Source organism: Cariama cristata, unplaced genomic scaffold (genome assembly GCF_000690535.1).
Source record: "Cariama cristata isolate BGI_N322 unplaced genomic scaffold, ASM69053v1 scaffold27585, whole genome shotgun sequence".
Classification (NCBI taxonomy): Eukaryota; Metazoa; Chordata; class Aves; order Cariamiformes; family Cariamidae; genus Cariama; species Cariama cristata.
In genome coordinates, this window is record NW_009618702.1 from 51724 (window position 1) to 73262 (window position 21539).

The window sequence follows — 21539 nt, forward strand, 5'->3', positions numbered from 1 at the left end:
ACTGCTTATGGATTTTATTTAGGATTTGGATTGCTACATACAATTGCCAGTAAAATTCACATTATTTCCAAGGAAGGCGATTCAGAGCACAAAGTGATGGTGCAGAGTGAACACTCCTTTCTCTCCGGTAAACGTTACCGTAGGTCCCGTGCTAGCCATAATCTGATCTCCAGGTTCCCTCTTTGTAGCTCTAAAGCCAGGCTCCGCCGCTGCTCTGAAAAGTCATTTTGTGGCTCAGCCAAACGGAGCCACAGTTGCACCAGATCTCCTGGCGTCAACCCAGGCTTGGGTGGCTCTCTCCTCCCCGGCTCTGGCCGCTTGTCCTCCCTCCAGCACCATTCCTCTGATTGTGGGGTTACATGGTGAACAGGGTTGGCGAGGACCATCTAGAGAGAGGAATGGCCACACAACCACATCCTGACTCCATCAAGCCCTTTGGTAGCCACCCACTGTCTCCAAACCCAGTGCTTAACCTTCAGCAGGCAGAGGGATCAGCAATTACTTTTATGGCCTTTAACTTGAGATAATAAAAGATTATAACTCCTGTCCCTGGTGATAAAGGTGACAGAGAGGGCTCAAAATGGGCTTATGCACACTCTTATGCCAGAGTAGTACTCCCAAAGCTTCTGAAGGATCTCCCAGCATTTTGTTTTCCTTCACACATATAGAATAGAATTTGTCCGTACTGGGAAAACTACTGTTTTTCCATTTTGACCACTGCAAACAGGGCAATGAAAACATTAGGATTCTCTTTTTTTTTTTTCCTTTTTTCTTTTTTTTTCCCCATTTCCAGAGCTTTTTAGGTATTATAAAGTAACTTCTGCTGAATAAGCCAGTAGGTCAGAAAAGCTGTTCTACAAGCGCATTGTTTGTTTGTTTTTTAATGAAGTTTGAATTGATCACCACACCTTTCATCCCTGTCTTTGTGGGGCTACGTTGGGTTTTCTTTTGTTTGCTACTGATAGCATTGGATGAAGGTACCGCATAGTAGATCCTCTGTAAGCAAATCTGGCATTAGCTTTTCAACTGATCATAGATTTTCTAGGGACTCTGTCAAGCTTGTTTGACTCCATTCCTTGATGAGTGATATATCACTGGCTGCAGGAACCTAACAAAATGTTCACTCTGTCCTCAGTGCATTGTCCAAGGTGGTTTTCAAGAGCCTGACTGTCCCCGTGCTGTATCTCTGCTAACGTGTATCTCGCTACTATAAGGCCGTGTTGTTTGTGCCTGTTTTTTCAACGCAAGCTGCAGCTGGTGCCCTTCTTCCACCTCTTTCTTCATCAGCCATCGCAATGGTGTTTTCATAAACCTCCATAGTTTTTAGTTGCTTGTCTTTGGCACCCTCCTGTTCTGCATTGACTTTGCAGCACTTGCAGAAGCCGCAGCAGTGTTTCCCACAAAAGGCAAGCGAAGACATAATTACATTGTCCCAGGGCTCTAGGGAGTGCATCCAGATGGGTAGGAAATCCCAGTTTTGGAGCTTCTCAGGCAGTGAATGTGGTCGCTTTGACTGCATGATATTAATTACAACCACAGCAATAAAAAGAGCAAGCAGAGGAAGGCAAACACCCAAAAGGACTGGCCAACCTGCCAGTGACAGACCAAATACAAACAAAGGCAAAAGAAAGAAGCAGAGGAGAAGATAAAATATAGCAAACCATCTGTACTTGGCTGTTACATTTCCCAAGGTCTTGCACATGCGGATTGGCAGTCGGGTAAAAGGTAGCGGGTAAAACAGAATAATCCCAGAGACATTGAAGAAAAAGTGGCACAAGGCAATCTGAAAGCAAAAACATTTGAGAAGTTCATTAGCTAAAATGCCTTTAAATGCTCCTACCCACATGATAATAACTTCCAGTGGCAGTAAGACTCCATAGTTTCCCTTCCCTTGCTCCCCACTGTTTTTTGTTGTCTTTCATGCTGTTTCACTGCAGGGCCTTTCCTAGAACAAAGCAAGGACTCCATAATACCTCACACATTGTAAAGATCACTGCCTGCAAACAGAGGACAGCATTTGGACACAAGGCAAGCCCAGAGTGGGTGGCATATCTCCCCGCAGATGGAGAAGTCTTAAAATGCAGCTTTCAACTGCAAGAAATGGAGCACATCCGAAGTACAGCTGACAAACCAAAGAGCTATCAGGGAACAGTCCTGTTGTTAGTAAGGCATGAGAACTGTTCATTATTGGGTTCTGCATCAGTAAGTTTTCAATGAAAAGATGGGGAGTGTAAATTAGATATTGCATACAGGCTATTGAGAAATTGTTAATGGTACAAACCTTGATTTCACAAAAATTAGCTTAAAGTTTATAGGGCACTGAGAAGATTCCTGGAATGTGACTTTTTCTGGGTCTTTTGTAATAATTTGATTCACATACTTCAAAATTATTCAAAAAAGAAACCAACTGTGAAGAGACACCTACTTGCTAAAGCTTTCAGAAGTCACTTAGACAGAATAAGCATATACTGAAAAAAACAGTACATTCTCTGCTCACCTTATCTTATTTTCATTCTATAACTGTTATCACACTAAAGTAAATATGAAAGTACAGGGGTTTATTTTTAAAGTACGTTATAAAAACAGCAAGTGTCACGAAATCTGAGCTTGGTCAAGATAGTATCTTCTCATGATTACATCTGTTCTATCATGCCTGAGAACAATAAAATGACTTATGTAATTTTCTTGATTTATTGGGGCTAATAAAAAACATTCATCCTATTCACAAAGGAAACTTCATTATCTTTTCACTCTTTGATGTAGAGGGTTCATTCAAATCTTATCTGCTGCCTGGAATGCTCTTTACCAGGTGGTTAATGGGAGCCCAAAGCCAGGTTGCCTACTTTTCAAGTAGTCTGAAAAAAACAGCAATTCAATAAAACCCACTCAGATTAGATTTACGATGAGAAAATAGATGCCATGATGCTCACTGCATCACAGGGGACTACCCAAGAGGGTTGTGAAAGATGTGGGCACTGAATTCCAAGCAGCAGAGGCCCCATACTCAGGGGTCAAGTGGCCCACCCTATCTCAGTTCTAAATTAATTCAGTTAGATCAAGCCCAGTTTACAAAAGCGAGATTTTACTATATATTGACATTCTGGGAAAGCTTAATACAAGTTTTTTGCTCTAGCAGTTGAAATCTATGAGCTATCATTAATAGCACACACAAAATCAGACACATCATCTATGGCATATTTGCATCAGAGCCAATTTTGTCAAGTTTTTCTTCAGAAAAGTTGTAAGTTCTGAATGAAGTCAAGGAAGCATCGGTTTATACTGACCTGTAATGAATATTTTAATGTACTCCCTGGACTTGCTAAAGCTGCAAGTATAGCTGTTGTGGTTGTGCCAATGTTAGCTCCTAAGGTAAGGGGATAAGAGCGCTCAATGCTTATAACACCAATGCCTAAGAGAAAAGAAACAAGATTGATTTCAGACTGATGGAAAAGATAAAACATGGGGCTAAAGAATACAATATTGACAACTTACCAACAAGGGGTGTAATAGCAGATGTGAAAACAGAACTACTTTGGACAACGAAGGTCATACCAGCCCCTGCGAGCATAGCCAGGTAACCAGCTAGCCAAGTAAAAGGAAATGGGAAATCTAAAAAAATAGAGGGAGAATATTGTCTTTAACGTAACAGAATGCTCTATGTAATGGTAACATAGCAGTGAAAAGACTATTAAGCATTTAAAATGTATTTAAATTAAGTATTTAAAATCTATTGTTTGCATATTGTCTCTTAAATGATGATTTCGGGTCAGAGTCAGTTCTACTACTCTATTTTACCCTGTTCACTGTACTCGCTCTCCAGCCTTCCACCAATCGATACACTTTAAGATGGATACTAGACTAGGTAGACATTTGTCTTGACCCAGGGTAGCATTTATGTTTAAATTCAATTAGGTACCAGAAACGTTTCTACAGAGGTCAATACAAAACCTTCTAGGTGTCTTGATTGCCTTGGTTTTGGCAACCAGGCACCCGCTGCAAGGATTGGATCTTCAGAAAGCTCTGAAGACCATCCCAAGAAAATCAGGTTGTTTATTCCAACTAGTTTCAAGCCGATCACCTCTGAAAAATCACTTTTTAACTCTTGTGAAGAAGAGCTAATCACACTGATTAGAGAAACTAGGCACAATGGTCCCCTTGTAGTCTGCAGATTTATGAGTGAGCCAAGAAGTGAGGACTTAATCAATCAGGAAGACACAGAGGAACACAGAGTAGATCACAAATGAACAGTAACCGGCAGCTGATGGCTTTCTACCCCCCGTTTTTGATTCGGGTAGTGTTCTTTGCCCAGGAGAAGAGGAGACAGCATGGGAACCACTTTGTCACCTTCCCCGTTTCTGTGAACCCACTCTTCAACCATAACCAGAGATGTGCCAAGACTGCTTTTCTCTGCTGCAGGTTCTAACCTCTCCATTCAAAGGAGGATAAAGAAAAAGCAGCCAAGTGAAAAAAAAACAAAACACCAAAACTATCAAACATTTGCACTCAATGGATCCAGGCTGAAAGAACACCTGGAGAACACAGGGAAAGACAGAAATTACCACTATTCAGTGTTGCCTTATCCTACTGAAGAGAGGGTTAAGCAGTGGAACAGGGCAAGCAAAGGGAATTAGATCATTAACCACTAAAAACTTTTTTTCAACTTACTTTAGAAGAAACATGCAGGCTCTGTGCCAGAGCAGGCAATCATGATCTCAGCACTTCAGCGCTATCTTTTCAGGATGGTAACATTACATTTCTAACAGCTAATGATTATACATCAAGAGACAGAACCTGGACTTCGGTCTCTGTTGCTGTTAATCTGCTACATTTCTCAACAAGCTGTTCACTAATAGATTTTTAAAAGAAAGGAAATAGCATGCTTGGGAGAAAAAATTGGGGCAGGGGTTGCAATTTTGGTTTAATACTGTTTTCTTTAAACTATCCTCTATTATCTGCCAGAACAGGAGATATCAATAAATGTGCTCAGTGTCCTTGTCATTCCTGAAAACAATCTTCAAGAAAAGCAGATAATTACCAGTGTTGATTGTCTTCTTGATAACACTTGCCACTTGTCCTTTAAGCACAGAGTTTAATAGCTTAACGATCATCACCAAACAGGAGCACAGAACAAGCAGGGACAAAGCCAGAAGGATGAGACCGATGGCAAGATCAGGCAGGTCTGAGTCTGCAAAGAGATGCTGGCCTGAAAAAGAAAAGGAGAATGATTTGGCCTAGCCACATTTTTGCTTCTGATCCTAAGCCCAGCTCTGGTTTTCATACATGCCCTTAAGAAAATGGGACCAAAGCACACACAGCTTGAGGGGGTGATGCAAAGGGTGAAAATGCCACCTCCCTTGCTCCACAAAATCCATGTCTGAGGGGAGCAAGAGTGGCTCTTGGATGGACATGCTTATAAAATGCACAGCAGGCACGCCTGCAGAGCACGCAGGAGCTGGATGACCATGTGCAAGGGAGAGGAATGCAACGGCATGAGGAAATGTTGGTGTGCTCCGAGCTGGATGGTGAGTCGGCTCTTCCCAGAGGTGGCTGTGTGCCTGAGAAGGGCTGTTGAAAGTCCTGATGGGCATGCATAGGGATGGAGATATCCAAGCAGCCATTACAGCAAAGTAACTGTAGCTCCAAGTCATCTGAACAGCAAGGGTAATGTGATACCAAAGACGTCAATTACTGATATCAGGGAGCACGGAAAGAGATCCACCTGCAGCCAGATATCATGATGATGCTGGTAACTCCAGCTGTGTAGCTATAACAGAACACGGGCTGCTCTGACTGCACCTGCAGTAGTACCTTGTGCCCACACACAGGTGAGTGCCTCTTGATACACCTCTGAAGTGGTCTGTTAACACTGTTAGAAAGATATATACTCTTGTAAAGATACTACCGAAGGAGAAATAGTTCTGCTACTTACATTTACTGATATATTCCGTTTCAGTTACATTCTTGATGGTCCATGTCACGTTTCCTTCAGTCCAGCAAAGGTCAGGAGATGTGCAGTTTTCTGAAGGTGGAATTGTGACGTTCTGCAGTGTCTAAAGATTGCCAGAAAAAGCAGATAGTTCAGTCACCTACAACCCTTCATTAAGAGCTCATACAAAGTTCTAGGTTTTTACTACAACCAAGCCCTCATCAACTAAAGGTGGATTTGTAAGCTGGACTGTAAGCTGGCACGACATTAATGACAAGGCAAAATTGTTTGCATTCTTAAAATAAATGGTTGTGCTGTTACCCAAGTCAATCAATACAACATTTAAAGATTAAAATATCCCCCAAACTTTCTACATTGTAATAACCATAGCACCAAGTCATCAGTAGCTAAGAACCTTAACTACTGATGTCAGGGTTTGTGGAATGAGGTTCATGTCTGGCTGCAGCTGGGGGACAGCAGCATTCCATTTCCAGCCAGTGCCACGGCTTCCTCAGGTCGAGGAAAGATCTCTTTACTGTCATCTTAACTGTAGTTAATGGCCTGGTGAGTATTGCACAGGGCTGTGATTCAGAATACTACAATATTAGTGTAGCCTCTGCTGCTGGATGAGCACAAGCTGCTCATGCTGCCTTTCTGTGCCTCAGTTTTCCTATCTGTAGGAACAGAAGTGTGGCTACTACTTTCCTTTTTAAAGTTCAAATGCTATCTAAGAGCTAATTACTAGCACTATCATTAGCATTATTATTACTCAGCTAAATGTGAATTTCTACTTATACTGCAATAAAACCTTCCTTATAAGAGCTCCTAGCCCAGATGTATTGCATTCTGATGCTAGGTCCATAAGTCCTTACCCAGATTAAGGAAGAGTTTGCTGACTGAACTGTATTTCCCGACAAGAGCAGCTAATAGCCAAATGGACTCTGAACCACACTGCTCAACGGGGGTTATCTTTAAGCCGTGTTTGAGTGATTCTCTTTTGCAGAAACTGGGAAAGAGAATTCATGTTTTCTTGATGGGTACTTCCTGCAGACACCTGCATTGGCATTCCCCCTCCAGCTGATGCAGATGGGCAAAGCCAGGAGTGGATCCAGTGCTCCCACATCTTCAGGGAGCATCTGATCTCCAGCCTCCCCAACACCTCAGCCTTTACAAATACAACACAATGTTGTTTTTCACCTTCCTGAAATTTTTTCAGACATCTGAGTTTCAAAGCAGGTGCATTAGATCAAAATATTTATCCATATATTTTACTTTAAGCATAGGAGGTCCGCATGTGTTTATCTCTGTCACGAGTCTGTTTAATCATTTTTGCCAGAAATGAGTTTAACCCACTAGGAATGTAAATCATTTACATGATATTCCTCTTCCCCCACCAAGTTCAAGTCAAGCTTGTAGGGGTTTCATGTGTTTTTGTAATTTGGCTATATGCTTGGGCAGTAGTTACACAGCCAAAATATAGACAAACAGATTAAAAATTGTGTATATGGAAAGGTAACCCTCAGCCTACATTTTCCACATAGTTGCTTGTCTTGTAAGAGTGGAGGAACTATAGGACTCAGGGGCTCAGACCTCACTGAGAGTTCGGCTGTGTGGCAAAGGGGTAGCCAGGTGTGGGCTGAGGACCTGAGAGCCGTGGAGCTGCCCAAGCATCGTGCCTCCCCTGGGGTGAAGCGCCCAGCTCCTCAGCAGGGTAACCTGAGCAGAGTTGCACATCAGCACAGCTCTGCTCCTGGCACTATCTCCCTAGCTAGCATTTCACCAGCCATCCAGACCGACATTCAATAGGAGCTGGGCTCCTCTAAAAACCGAAGGACTTAATTTTAACCTCTGCTGTGTGTCCTTAGGTATCTTCTGCCTCAGGACTTCAGGAATTACTTTTCTATACATACCAACAAGTGGAATAGTCTAATTAGAGATCCAAGGGATATTTAATTAATTGTTAGTTAGATGAAAAACACAAACCAAAGACTCGGCTCCACAGTTTACCAAAATACTTGTCGGTGTCGATCTGGGCAACAGATTCCTTCAAGCTTCAGTCTTGCTTGGGTGAAGAACAACGGGACATAGCCTCACAGAGGCTTTCTCCCAGGGCAGTTTTCCAAGAAAGTTGCAAATAAGCAGCTGCCACCAGATAACCCTAACACACGTAAGACTAAAGCTGGTTAGATCAATAGATAAATGGTGGGCAAAAAGATATTTTCTTTGGCCTATATTGCAGATTTTTTCCACTTTCAGGGAGTTGGTAAGAGTATCAGAGTTTAAAAGCATTTGGATGTGAAAGGAGTAAAAGGCTTGGCTCCAAACCACCAGTTCTGATAAGCAAGTGCCTGCATGGTACTGAGAGCAACCAGGTCAAGCTCACCACTGGTATGACATCCTTGGTTTAAATGGAGCAAAAACTACATTAAATTGTTTTCATTCTTTTTCTGCTGAAAAAAACCCCTCATTTAAAAATCTAATTTCACAATCCTATGATAAGGACTGTCAGCTACACATTAGTAATATATTTCCTGAGGAACCTGGCAATAAATTGAGCATGATACTTACCACATTAGTTTCAGTGACACACCAAATCTTTACCAGGCTTTTGTTCTTTGCTGATTCATCATTTGTAGCAATTGCATTTATTACTGATTTATCAAGCTTCAAAAAAAAAAAAAAAAAAAAAAAAGAAGAAGAAGGAAAAAAAGCATTATTCCAACTTGCATCACACACTTCTGTTCAGCTCTTACTCAAATAACTCCATTTGGAAGCTCAACCACGTAAAACCTGCATGACCACCTCTAATGCTGGAGCTGCTGCCCAACAGGTGGGAGGGGGTTTGCTCCCAGAAAAAGGTACATTTCTACATGCACAAACACTGTATCTCATTCTCCCCAAATTATCCACCACCTCATCTCTCCCTTTCTGTTTAAACTACACTGACACAACTGCCTAAATGTATTTACTGTCATTTTAGGAGCTGTGTGCATCCCCCCACACTCCAGCTGTCCTTCTGGATGTGTCCCGTAATTTCAGTGTCATCTCTTCAGGTCCTATGCAGATCTTCTGGATGTGCTAGGTTCTCTCAGCTAGTACTATTTGCCAATGTTTAGGCAACAGGCTGCCATCCCATCCATCCCACATGGCTGTATTTGCCCTCACCTGCCTTCCCAGTCATCCTAGCTAGGTCTATCATCAATAAGGTGAAATGTGGGGGAAATATAAAGCTGTGGCTTTATGAAAAGTGAATAAAAAGAAGAATCCGTCTGCTAAGGAGCTTTAACCTGAGGACACAGAGAACTGAGTGGGAGATCCCCCCCACATTCAAAGCATGACCCAAGTACGCAGCTTCCTTGAAGAGAGAAAAAGCTTACCTCAATTATGAGTTTTGTAAAGGGGTCTGTGATAACTTTTAGTAGCTCAGGGGCATCCTCACCACTTTCAAGATGAAAGGACTCAACTATAACATTGGTGAGATGGTAAAGATAGCCAGAAATAACTTCAATGGGCAACAGTGCAAACACAGCGAGCCAGTTAAAGAAATCATGGATAGTTGCCCCAGCAAAGGCCCTGTGAGAAGAAATTAAAAAAGAGAGCTGCTTTTAATTAAACAACATGTGCCCAACAGCAATTAAATATGAAATCATAGATGTGGTGATGAAGCCCATTTCAAGATAGAAATAATTTCATTTCTGAGGTCACAGGACAGCTACTTTGCTATAGAGCACCAAGTTGTCTCCACACCATTGACCGAGTGAAAGAGCCAGCCACGTGAGTGAAACAAGATGAACTAGAAAAGGCAAAAGTGATCTTTAACACAAGGCTGCCAAGAGCCCTTGTCTGCAGAAAGAAGTGGCTGTAAAGCCTACATTTGTTTTCCCTCTTACCTATTTTTGGTACATTTTTAATCCTCAGCCAGGTGTTGCCTCTGGGACCTGTTCTCCCTGACTCATGGGGGAAGATGGCTCTTTGCAGCCCTCTCACATGTTCTTGCAAACCATTGGTGTGCAACTCCCTTCCAGCTGCTCCTCCACAGCCTGAGGAGCCACAGCTTTTCCTGCAGAGGCTTTGGCTAAGTGTATTTCGTATGGCTGGTATGCCATAAATGACAAGTCTCATATCCCTCCTCCAGTAAGCCACGAGCTCTCTCAGTGATAATGTCAAGTGGCAGTCTAAAAGTTGTCACTGTATATATCTGACAGACAGAACACTTCATTTCTCTATAGTTACCAGCTCTTGCTTACTGTAGACTTAAAAGCCTTCAACATTGAAGTCTGTTTTAAGGAGAGTAGACCAAAATATTGTAATATTAACTTCTTGTACAGCCCTCCTATAATTAAGAGATAATCAAAGGTGGGTGGTATAGTGGGAGCACTTGAAAATTTATCCTTATGCAAGATCCAGTTAAAAATGGTGGATTCTTACAAAACCACACAACTTTTAAAGGAACCCAATATGGTTTTCTTCAAGTATACGAAGCCTTATATCTTGACAGCATTATACCTTGGCCATGGCCATGCTTGTGACTTTCCTAACCGGAAATTCAAATTTTGGTCAACAGTAAGGTTGAATGGCTGCAGTGGTGATAGGGAATATAGAAGAAAACCTACCAAGAAGGAAGAAAAGCAACTTTTCAGATCTAGTGTTTAAGTACAATACCTTCTAAATTCATTCCTGTCCCCGGCTTGCATGAGTGCCACAATTGTGTTTGTAACTGAAGTGCCAATGTTTGCCCCCATTATGATGGGAATAGCTGATTGAACAGTCAGCACTAGAAAGCACAAAAGGAAGCATTGAATGAAAAGAACAGATCATCAGCAAGCTCTTTGCTCCAATAAAAATTAACATCTATTAATGTCACTGGAACCCTGAATTCCCTTAATGTCACTGGGATTAGGCATTCCAATCCAGATGTGTTTGCTTTAATCAAGCCCCTTGGGAACACATTGCTCCAATAGTCCCATGATCCCCACTGAAACTGCAGCCCATGGTTATCCCTTTTCAACACGTTAGAGGGCCAGAGTGAGATAAAGTTTCTTCTTTCCCAGGCATTTTCCTGCTTACTGCAGAATTTTGAAATGATGCTACAGAAACAAATGAAGTTCAGTAACTGGTTAACGTGAAAGAAGTGTGCAGATACTTCTAAAATTAATGCGTTCAGTGCCAAGGCTTCCAATGATTTTCGCTGCAGTTGTGGACATACTATTATTATTATTACTACTACTACTACTACTATTATTATTATTACTTTTAAAAATTTTATTTTACATTAAGGCAACAGCTGTACAAATATGTTCCTGCAGTCTCTACTCTTATACCCAAAGCCTCTACAACTTGCACACAGGTGGGAATGTTTGCGCCCCAGACCAAGATTTGTGAGTGATCTCTAGGAAGATACAGTAAGCAGACTTACATGTGGAGGACACCATGCTGACCACAATGGATGAAGAAGTGCTGGAGCTCTGGACCATAACGGTCACCAGAACTCCAATCACCAATCCCGCAACAGGATTAGACAGCACTGAATCATCTTTAAAAATGTCCCCTGCTGCTTTACCTACAAAAAACATATTCTCAGAGTGAGGGAATTGCAAAGTAAAATCCACAGGAATTATCAGAGCATTTAATTAAAGATCATTCAACTATTTAATTGATACATATATAGCCGTGCTTGCCAGCCAAAAAATCTACAAGATGATGTAGCCCAGGGATCCAAATTCAGGTCCTGAACTCTCGACTTCTTTATTATCAGAGAATACTTTATATTCTCTCATTTCAGTGACTGAACAAGCTCTACTGAACTCTGCAGAGAACCATATAAAACCACAGCCATCAGAGGAAAGACTGTGCGACAAAAAAACACACATGCATAGATTTAAATGCTATTAGTGCCTTGATATTTTTGGTTACTGCATCAAGGAAAACTATTTTAATAAAGCAGAGTACTTCTGTTCCTGCAGCTTTCTGCGTTGCCAAAAATCAAAAATACCTCCACAGAAGCCCACATATTTCTCTGATAACCGCTTCTGAATCCATCAGCAGAATTCAACCCTTGGAGACAGGTAAATGTAAAAAATTCATTTCAATAGTTTTCATCTTTGAAGGATTTGGGGGACATTTCAGTGCTGGATGCTTTGATCAAGAGGGCAAATTTAATATTTCACCTTGTTGAAATGTGTTTCACACAGAACAGATTTATGCACAGATGTATCCATGTAAACTGTCACTAAAGTAAGAGGAACTTACTAAGAAATCAGGGCCAATAATCCCTACATCAACAGCTCTTTGGAATTTGAGAAACAAAGGCCCTTTCAAACAAATGAAGGTCACTCTTTAATCAGAGCTGCTTCCTTCTGAATCTATATCTCAACACATAAATCTATGGAGTATGTTCTTGAAGAGTGATACTTGTAATTTAATCATTCAGATGACATTTACTGCCTCATTCACAGTTTATTCCTGATATTTTAGACATTTTCATACCTCCTACTAGTTGAAAAGCAGAGCTCAGTACATCCAGAGAACACACGAACATGTAGAGTAATCCAAGTAGCATAATAAACTTCCCTATCCCGTAGAGTACACGAATGATTTTTCCTTTTCTATCCAGTTCTGCAAAACAAATATATTATGCATAAAAGTCTTGCTTGATGTATCTGGTGTTCTCTCTGGAACGATCCAGCACACAAGCCGAGACTATGGAGTCAAAGACAGTGTTGTGACCCCAGTGTGTGACTAAAACCAAAAGAAGGTCCTTCTTAACCAAATTTTAACTGCAGAAGCAAGTAGTTCGTTTACCTAGTTTTACCATATAAAAGCTTTCGGTATATGACAAAAGCCTTATGGAGTTTGAGATTCACCCTTGGTTTTATACAGTCATCCTACTAAGTAAAGAAAGACCAATAAGAGCCTGGATATAAAACCATATTAGTTTTTGATTGTTTTCCATATATGTCCTTGTGTTTCAAGGAAGGTAAGCAGCATGATTTCCAGATTCTTCTTAACTGACTAAATGTAACATCCCCATTCACTGTTGGGGAAGGTGAGAGAGAGTGTAAAGCCTACATCTGAAAACTCCTCAAATCATAAGTTCAGTTCTGCAGCAAATATCATTTCAGAAAAATAACGAAGACAAAGTGAGCAGAAGTGATGGAAAAAACAAATGCAGGTAACTTATTTACTGAGAAATGACTACCTGACCACTTGACCCCAGTGTCCTGCAGTTCCGGCAGTGCCCATGGGTCGCTTTCTTCTGGCCTTGTCTCATCTATCAAGGCTATTGTGGAAAACGCAGGTTGAATTTCCCCTTTATTTCCAAGTGAGGTCACATTGCCTGATGAAATACAACATTAAAAAAATGGTTTAATTAATACCATCTTCTCCAAGGAGCCTCAAAACTTATGTACCTCTGCAACTCACAGGTGAGCACACGTTACCTTTGTGATTTTCTCCTTCTTTCCCAGCCATGTTCTGGTTTTGTTTGGAAGAGTCCCCAATATAGTTATTGGTTTCTGGCTTCTCAACCTCAGGCCAGGGAGCCATGATCTGTGACTAACAAAGTAGTGCTGATTAAAATGCACATGCAGTCAAAATATTCAACTTACAACACCGTATGTGAGAAACATGATTAAGTTTAAGAGCAAAAGAGATGAAAATGGAATGGAAGCAGTTTGTCTTTGAACACAACTTTTTACTAATCTTTATGAAATATTCCTTTATTTGCAAAATTAATTTCTCAATTATTTTTTAAATCATACAGTTGATTTATTTGTGAAAAAAAAATTATTTCCATCTCATGCCTGTATTTTTTTCACTTTTAACTGTCATGAAAGCAAAGATTCCTCTGCTTTCCAAACCTTAGGAATTTCTTTTTTTTAAATTCATTTTATCTCCTTTCAGCAAAAAGTCAGAGGACCGTTTTACTTTCTTCCACCTTCTGGATTTAACTGACTGTCTTTAACAAACTGGTAGTTTAATATACAGACCTTAGCAAAGAAAGTTCTTCCCTAAAGCACTGCCTAGTTTGGGGTCACATATACTAAGCACAGTCTTCTTGTTCCCTTCACTGGTTCATTCCCATGGAAGCACAGAGGGTAAGGTGACCCTGGACAAGGTGGAGGAAGACCCCAAAGTTTCGAGCTCCAGAACGATGCTTGCTGAATGACTGGACAATTAGCATAATTAGACAGCAATGACCATTTGCAGGTCTATGTTTGCCTGTAACTCACAACTGATGCTGCAAATGAAGCTCAGTTAGTGGCAGCAAGTTCAGGATCACCCATCTCATGTAGGGTCTCTGTCTGAACCTTTTCCTTCCTGACCCCTTTTGAGCATATTTGACATGCATTGTAATATTAACAAATAATAACTTAAAAAAAAAAGACATCGCATGGCCAAATCCTGCTGGCATAGGTACAAACACATGTAGACAGACCGACCGCAGGTACAAGAGGAGGATGCAGCTGTTCCTTGAACCAAAACCTGGAAGAGTCCTACTTATTTACTTCACCAATATCAGAAGCCAGAGGGAGGGACATGAAAGAGAGGGAAGGTGACCATGGGGAGCGGAGACAATATGTGATAATACTTCCACCTTTCCAGGCTTGCAAGACTGTTGGTTAGCTCAGCCAGCATGCCCAAAAACTCAGTGGAAAGGATGGGAGAAGTGAATCCTACCCAGAAAAACCTCACCTTTGGGTCTGTCTCTTCCACCCTCTCTGTCACACGACTCTGTTGGTGCTGCAGGCAAAGCTGCCCCCGTGGCTGCCATGTCTGGCACCCACATGGCTGAAACATCGGTGAGCAAGTTTCCCTGCAATGCTCCTCATAAACAGGGCACCTGTGCCCGGCCTCCAAAAGTCAGTGTCAGAGTTGGTATCATGCTCTCGTAAACAAGGTTCACCTGCATTTAGCAGCCACTCTAAGGGAGTATAATTAATCATTCATTAATCATAAGCCTTTATGTAGCTGATGGTGAAAATGTTTTATGCCTGCCTGCGTCAATAAGCCACACATCCTCCTCCTTTAGCTGGGAAGGAAATGTCACAGACAAAATCGCTCATGTTTTACGGTAACAGAGGAGGGTATTGTTTTCTGGGACTCCACAGAGAAAAGATTGTCTCCCCTTCCACGTTAGCAGGAAAAATTATTCTACAATCCCATCAGCAAAAACTATGCTTTTACACATTCTTTATCTGTGGTGTAAGATCCAGAGCAACTCCCAAGATACACAAAGAAAGATCTCAGAACAGATGGAAGAAACCACTCTTGCTTGTTTCAACAAGGGTTTCCACTCGCTTGGAGCAAATTCTTGTATTTCCACCCATGCCAGAACAACCTTCAAGCCCCACCCATGCCAGAACACCTCCATCTTGTTAAACGAGTTTCGTTTATGCATGTTCAGCATTTAAAGAGCTCTAAAAAAAATAACTGCTCAGCATAAGTGCTTCTTAAGTGAAATGCAATCATGAAAATGGGTTGGAAATTCAGACGCGAAGTTGCATTGACGACATATTCCCACCATGGAGAGACACAGAATATGCTGGACACCACCAGCCCTAGAGATGCCATCAGTACTTTTACAGCTCTTCTGTTGTGCTCAGTATGGAAACGAAGAATCCAGCCTGCATGATTGCTGTATGGAAACTGGGCTGATGCATTCACTGGAGAAACTGGAGCTTGAAAACTTCAGCAGACGAACAGCCTCTATTTCTCCTAAATAAACTCTCCCCACTCAAGAATTCAGCAGGGCATTTTTTCATAATAAGCATCTCCCATGTTCCTGAGATGCTCAGGATTCCACAGGTATGTCATGTATTATTATTGGTTTTGCTTTCTGTGACTAAATACTATAGAATGAGAGTTGACCACCTCTGAGGAGGAAGATTTTTTTATAGGTATGTATATAAAATTATTCACAAGAGCCCTAGTCAACCTCTAATTTGGGAAGGTAGACTTGAATACTGGAGGTCTTTGCAGTATTTGCCTTGTGCATTTGGCTTTGCAGAGGTATTACTAGAACAGCCCATTCTGTGTGATTGGTATCAAGGACTGATGAATGCAGAACCCTCTAGATCCTTGAAGTGCTACCAAAGCTGTCAGCTTTCTCCAGATCCCGATTCTCGTTAAGAGGAACAGCTGAGAAGCTAATTTAGAGCCACCTGATACTCTGCTAGAGTCCCAGTCACAGCTACTTACTGTTAATTAACCGTGGTGCTACAAGGATAATGTACATTCTACAGTTTTCCCGTCAAAGAATTCTTCCCTGGCCCAAATACAGACATTAACGTCTTGAGAAAATACTCAGAAGAAAATCCGGGTGCTGTGGAGGAGCAGAGCAGTGGGGTGACCAAGCTAACTGCATCATTCCCTGGCAGCTCATATGCACCTTTGGAAAGGCTGACATCAGGCACGGTATAAAAGACGAGCATCACTGACGCAAGATATAAATGACAATGGAAGCCCTAATAGTGGTTTACTTTTGAACATCGAAGACATAACTACACTGTAAAGGAACATGTTAGAGAATGGGCAGAGGATGGGCCGGTGACGACACACAACGCAACAAGGAGCTACGTTCAGCTGGATGCACCGGTCCAGGGCCAAAGGCAGGATACCCACAATTGCTGGATGAGGTGCCCGGAGTGATGAGCTCTGCCCATCCCTGTGCCAGCCCAGGTGCCTCAGCACTGCCTGTCCGGTTCCCGCTTAGCTGCCAGGTCACCGGCCAGGACGCCTGCACCCGAGGCGTAGTCGTGGAGCTCGTGCCCAGAGAAGCATTGACGCTTTGGATATCCACCTGTTAGGGGCTGTGCTGAAACAGGAGCTGATTTCCTCCTGAAAGTGGCAGGTCAAAATATGCTATGCATATTGCAAAGGTCTGAAAACTAATGCCTGCTCAAACTGTAATCCAGTCTGTTTCGGTGAACGTCGTGGCAAATCGTCTCACACCACCGCGTGTGCTCCTTTCATTGTAAGTATAGTCTTTCCTCGCCTTCGGAAAATGCTAACTACGTGTGACATCCTTTCTAACGCCAAAAGAAACTGAATCCTCCCACTCCTAAGAGAGAGATAGATGGAAATCAATGGCATTCAAATTCTGAAATAAAATGAGAGAGAGAGAGGGAAAGTCGAACCCAAAGTGGTTTTTATATCCATACTGACTCTCTCACTGCAGCATTTCAAAGAGTTAAAGTCTCTGGGGAATTACCTGAGCAACACTAGGTGTCATGCAGTTGCCCTATACTGCCTTCCTCAGTGACTCATGGGACGGTAACAGCATTGCCTCTGCTGCAGGGCTAGACTCTCGGTGCTTTTCAGTTTTAAGTCAGAAATAGTTGTAAATATATTTCTTTTGCTGGACTTAAGACGGAGAATATGAACTACCACTTGCGTATGCCTGGAAGGTATTGTTTGTACCTCTCCACCCGTGACAGCTCACTGAAGGGCCACGTTGTGCCTGAAATAAGAACTAAGAAGCAGTAAGCCTTAAAGAAATCTCACCTCCAGGGGAACAGATCCAATTAAACCAAGATGAAACAAAAGTACTGGAGAAAATAGCAGTATTTTCAAAACCAACTGGTAATAACTGCAACAAGCACCTACATGACCATACATGTGCTACAGGTTGCTTAAGCAGCTACAAATCAGTTTTGGGTTCAGCCTCTTTCACTGTCCCTCCTTCTCTCTCAGCTTGTCTACAAAAGTACATCACTTTCTTGTCATTCACCACTGTGCTATGGTTTTGATGTTAAGAAGTGATTTATCAGCTAATCTGATATCCAACTATATGACTTGGCAAATGTGAATATTTACTACATATATTAACAGGAGCAAATACCAAGCTATATAGCAAACCTTCTTATACACAGTTTGAAGAAATATTGTCTTTTTCCTCTCAAAATGTATCATTTCCAACATAGAAGCACATTATGTAAAGACAGGAAAGGAAAGAACCTCAGCCAGCACAAATTCATTCAGCAGCTTTACATCAGCTGATAATTTTGCCCCAGAACCTGTTCCATGGCAGCCACGAAGCCCCAGGTGCAGCAGAACAGGCAGCAGCTTAAATAAACAGCAGCACTGATTCAGCCTTGCTAGGGGCAAGTCTGGTCTTTGCTTTAGCACCAGCCACTTCCTTGGGGCTTTTTCTCTGAGTAAGTTAGCAGGCTTAGCCAGGATGTAAACTTTCAACTAAATAGGTATTTGAAAACTAAAAAAAAAAAAAAAAAATATCATTGTCCTCACTGTTTATTCTATGGATCCCTGAGATTTATTACTCACAAGCTTGAATCTAACACATAGCAAGACTAAAAAAACCATATACAACAAACTAGTGAACTCATTTCTAGGCAAGTGCAGAGAGAAAATGAATCCCAAATGTTAATTTTTGCGTTCACAACCAAGCAAAGCACCAGACACTGCCACTGAGGAGCCAGAGCCAGGAAACATCAGTGAACTACTTGAAATGCCTACTAGGTATTTAAACAAAACAATCACTTTTTTAGAACAAAACAACAACAGCAACAACAAAAATAATCCCACCAACAAGGAAATACAATGGATCTACCCCATGACAAACACAAAACACAGAGTAAAGAATTGAGAGAAGAAAAAGTAATAACATTCAAAAGACTTACTGATCTAATGGAAGAGCTGCTAATAAAAGTTACTGAGAAACCAGTTGATTTCTGCCTACTGCCACATTAGTTGAGCTGGCTACATTAGACTAATGTATTCCTTTTACCTCCTTGTATCAAACCGAATTAGCATAAGAAAATGTTTCCATCAAGAATAGCCTGACACAGCCATAGTGCAGCACAGACTTTACACACTATCTATGCTAACACACGAACTGACAGTATTTCCTTCCAATGTTTCATTAATCATATCCTAGACATTTTCCAGTATCCAATACCACTGGTTACTATGACTTAAAAATCTCACTTCTTTTCAATCCAAATAATAGTTAAAACAATACTTTCTTATGCTAGAGGCAGTTATTTCTGGGTTTTTTTGACAGCTGTTAATAAAATGCTTTTTTTCTTTATCATATTCCACAAAAATAAATCCAGCTATTTGCAGACAAAAAGTAGCACACTTTGTTTTTAGAACTATGATTTTTTTATCACTTCCTTAAAATATAAGTGCAGTTGAAAGAGCACAAGGTGAAAATGCTAACAAGTGGGTGACATTTCACATGCCACTTCAGTTCCCCACGTTAGCTCTCTATTGCCACTCCTTGAGCTGCAAAAGCAGAGCTTTGGATTTATAAGCTAAACGAGTTCAAAAAAGAAGAAAAGAAAACTTGGTCTTAGTTGTTCTTACTTACCACTTCTTTATTCCCAGACAACAGAGCGAACGGACCAACTTGGCAGCCACTGAAACCTGCAATATATATAGACAGGTGTTGAGCAAAGTTTGCTTTCATCACTGCGCACTAACATTCCTATTTTACAGTCCAGAGGCACTGCCTACCTGCAACTTGATGATCACAATCAACCTTTTTTTAGCAGGAGTGGGCAGCAACCAAGACTGATAAAACCACGGGCTATTTCACACTTATCACATTCTAAAAAATGTCCCATCAGCATTTAAGTACGAGTTACTAATGCGTTCATGTGAATGCTGGGGAACAGTTTGTTCCAGCCTGAAAAATTGCCGTCCGCCTGATAATTCAGTAATCTTTTTTCCAATAATAATTTTCCAAAAATATTTTGAAACCTCAAAAGTTTGTCAAAAGGGTGTGAAGAAGATGTAGTACTGTTATTTGTCTGTTCAGGTGCCTATTAATCTGCCCAAGAACAGAAGTGAAGGAGAATCAGATAAAAAGCGGTGTAAGTAGGAAACACGTAAGAACTTCTTTGAGAACAGAGGATGGAGTTTCATTCTTATCAGTGCTCAATGTTTACAATTAAGGTGAACTCATTAGCATTTTGGCCGTGGCTCTCCTTCTCAATGAGATTTAAAGATGTAAGGAAACCTTTGATAATCACATTTAGAATGCTAGCAAGGAAGAAGACTGTATTAGAAATGTTATTCAATAAATACAGTATGGTATTACAGATTAGGCAAAGCAGTCACTAGCATTGCTGTCTGTTATACTGAGGAGCTTAATGGGGAGCTGGGGGGGACAACTGCATTAGGCTCTGTAGCTTTATTATCTTGGAGGTTTTTTTTTTTGTTTCAACAGGCAACTTATACTGAGAAAATAGGCTGTAAACCAGCAGCCTAATCAGCAGACCTGCTTTGTCTGCGTGTATGCGGTCATATCTCACAGCAGCTTAGTGACTTAGTAACTTAGAAAAATAAAACTCTTGCTTTTTGCACCTTTCAGACCCGCAGAGACGCCAACCCTTTGGAGCTGTGAGTCAGAACTTACTCTTCTCCTGCGTCGGCATCAGAAATGTTTAATAAGCAGTGATCGTAAAAGCCTCCACAGCCCCATATGCAGCATCACATCATGGCAGCGGAACCACCAAGCACCTCCCCTGGCTGCAGCGGCTCGGCTGGCGTAGACCCCACCGTCCCCCGTTACCCTGGGCACGGCTGATGTTGGAGCCCAAGAATGAAAGCACCAGCCCTGCCTCATCCTTCCCAGTTGCAGTGTGCACAGCAACAGCTGTGGAAAGAAAACCGATATGCGAAGCGCATAACAGACCAAAGTGGAAAGAAGTGATGGAAAATGGACCCAAGGTCCATCTTGGTGGCTCACAGACTAACAGAAGTGTACTTTAACATTGCATCTTAAAATAGTAGGTTTTCATTGATGCCCTACACGTAGGAAATCAGATGAAGCTTTTAACTGGGAATCCTTGTGTTTCTCTGAGCTGTGGCTTCCTCTCTTCTGAGTCACTGTGAAACACAGCTCTGACAGTGAGGAGGTACGAGATGTGCACGTTCCAGGTACCCAGCTAGGGCTCAGCCAGAGCGTGGTGACGTCTTCCATTGCATTTTTATTCCAACGCCACTCATTCCATTTGCTAAGCACAATCCTATGCACTGACCATGTTAATGTTTTAGGAAGGGAACAAACCTAGATTAGACCCATCGTATTCCCCCAAAAAAACTTTAGGAAAGAAAAACCACTCTCTCACACAAAGGCAGGTGATCTACAATCTGTCTTTGGAAGTCCAGGGTGGACCTTCTGCAGAGTCAGTCTGGAAGAGCCTCCATAAGGAGCTAGCCACAAGGGATGTGGTGGGTGTTATTTGTCCCAGAAGCCTTTCCTTCATTCAGGATCAGAGAAGAGGCTGAAATTCTTCCAGGGCAGTTGGGGCGGTAGTCCAGAGTACGTTTCGTGCATGTAGCACAGATTCAAAAGATACTGCCGCTAAGGAAGAATAACCCAATGCTCTTTCTTCCCCCTTTAGAGTTTACTTTGAAGCAACTGATCTAATTTGAAAAAAAAAAATATTGGATAGGGAACATTTAATGAAACAAAGCAAGCAAGCAAATTTCAAGGGTCCTGATTACCTCTCACAAATGTGCTGGATTACCCTGCAGCTACTTGGAATAGTACCTGTGATAGTCTAGCATTTAGCAGGAGGTGCAACCACAGAAAATATCTCAAACACAGAATGAGAAAAAATTCCTGGCATGTGCAAATTCT

At 41.6% G+C, this 21539-nt stretch overlaps 1 protein-coding gene across 1 annotated transcript; it reads right to left on the bottom strand.

Moving 5' to 3' along the window:
- Positions 1–1050: 1050 nt before the first annotated feature.
- Positions 1051–19358, bottom strand: SLC34A2 (solute carrier family 34 (type II sodium/phosphate contransporter), member 2). The gene is made up of 13 exons (XM_009700967.1): positions 19260–19358; positions 13366–13480; positions 13125–13262; positions 12413–12541; positions 11343–11486; positions 10589–10700; positions 9304–9499; positions 8495–8590; positions 5930–6050; positions 5036–5203; positions 3493–3609; positions 3285–3409; positions 1051–1783 (listed from the first exon to the last, which is right to left on the bottom strand). Exons 1-13 carry the CDS (start codon positions 19356–19358, stop codon positions 1208–1210), a joined length of 2136 nt encoding a protein of 711 aa, XP_009699269.1. The 3' UTR covers positions 1051–1207.
- Positions 19359–21539: the final 2181 nt, after the last annotated feature.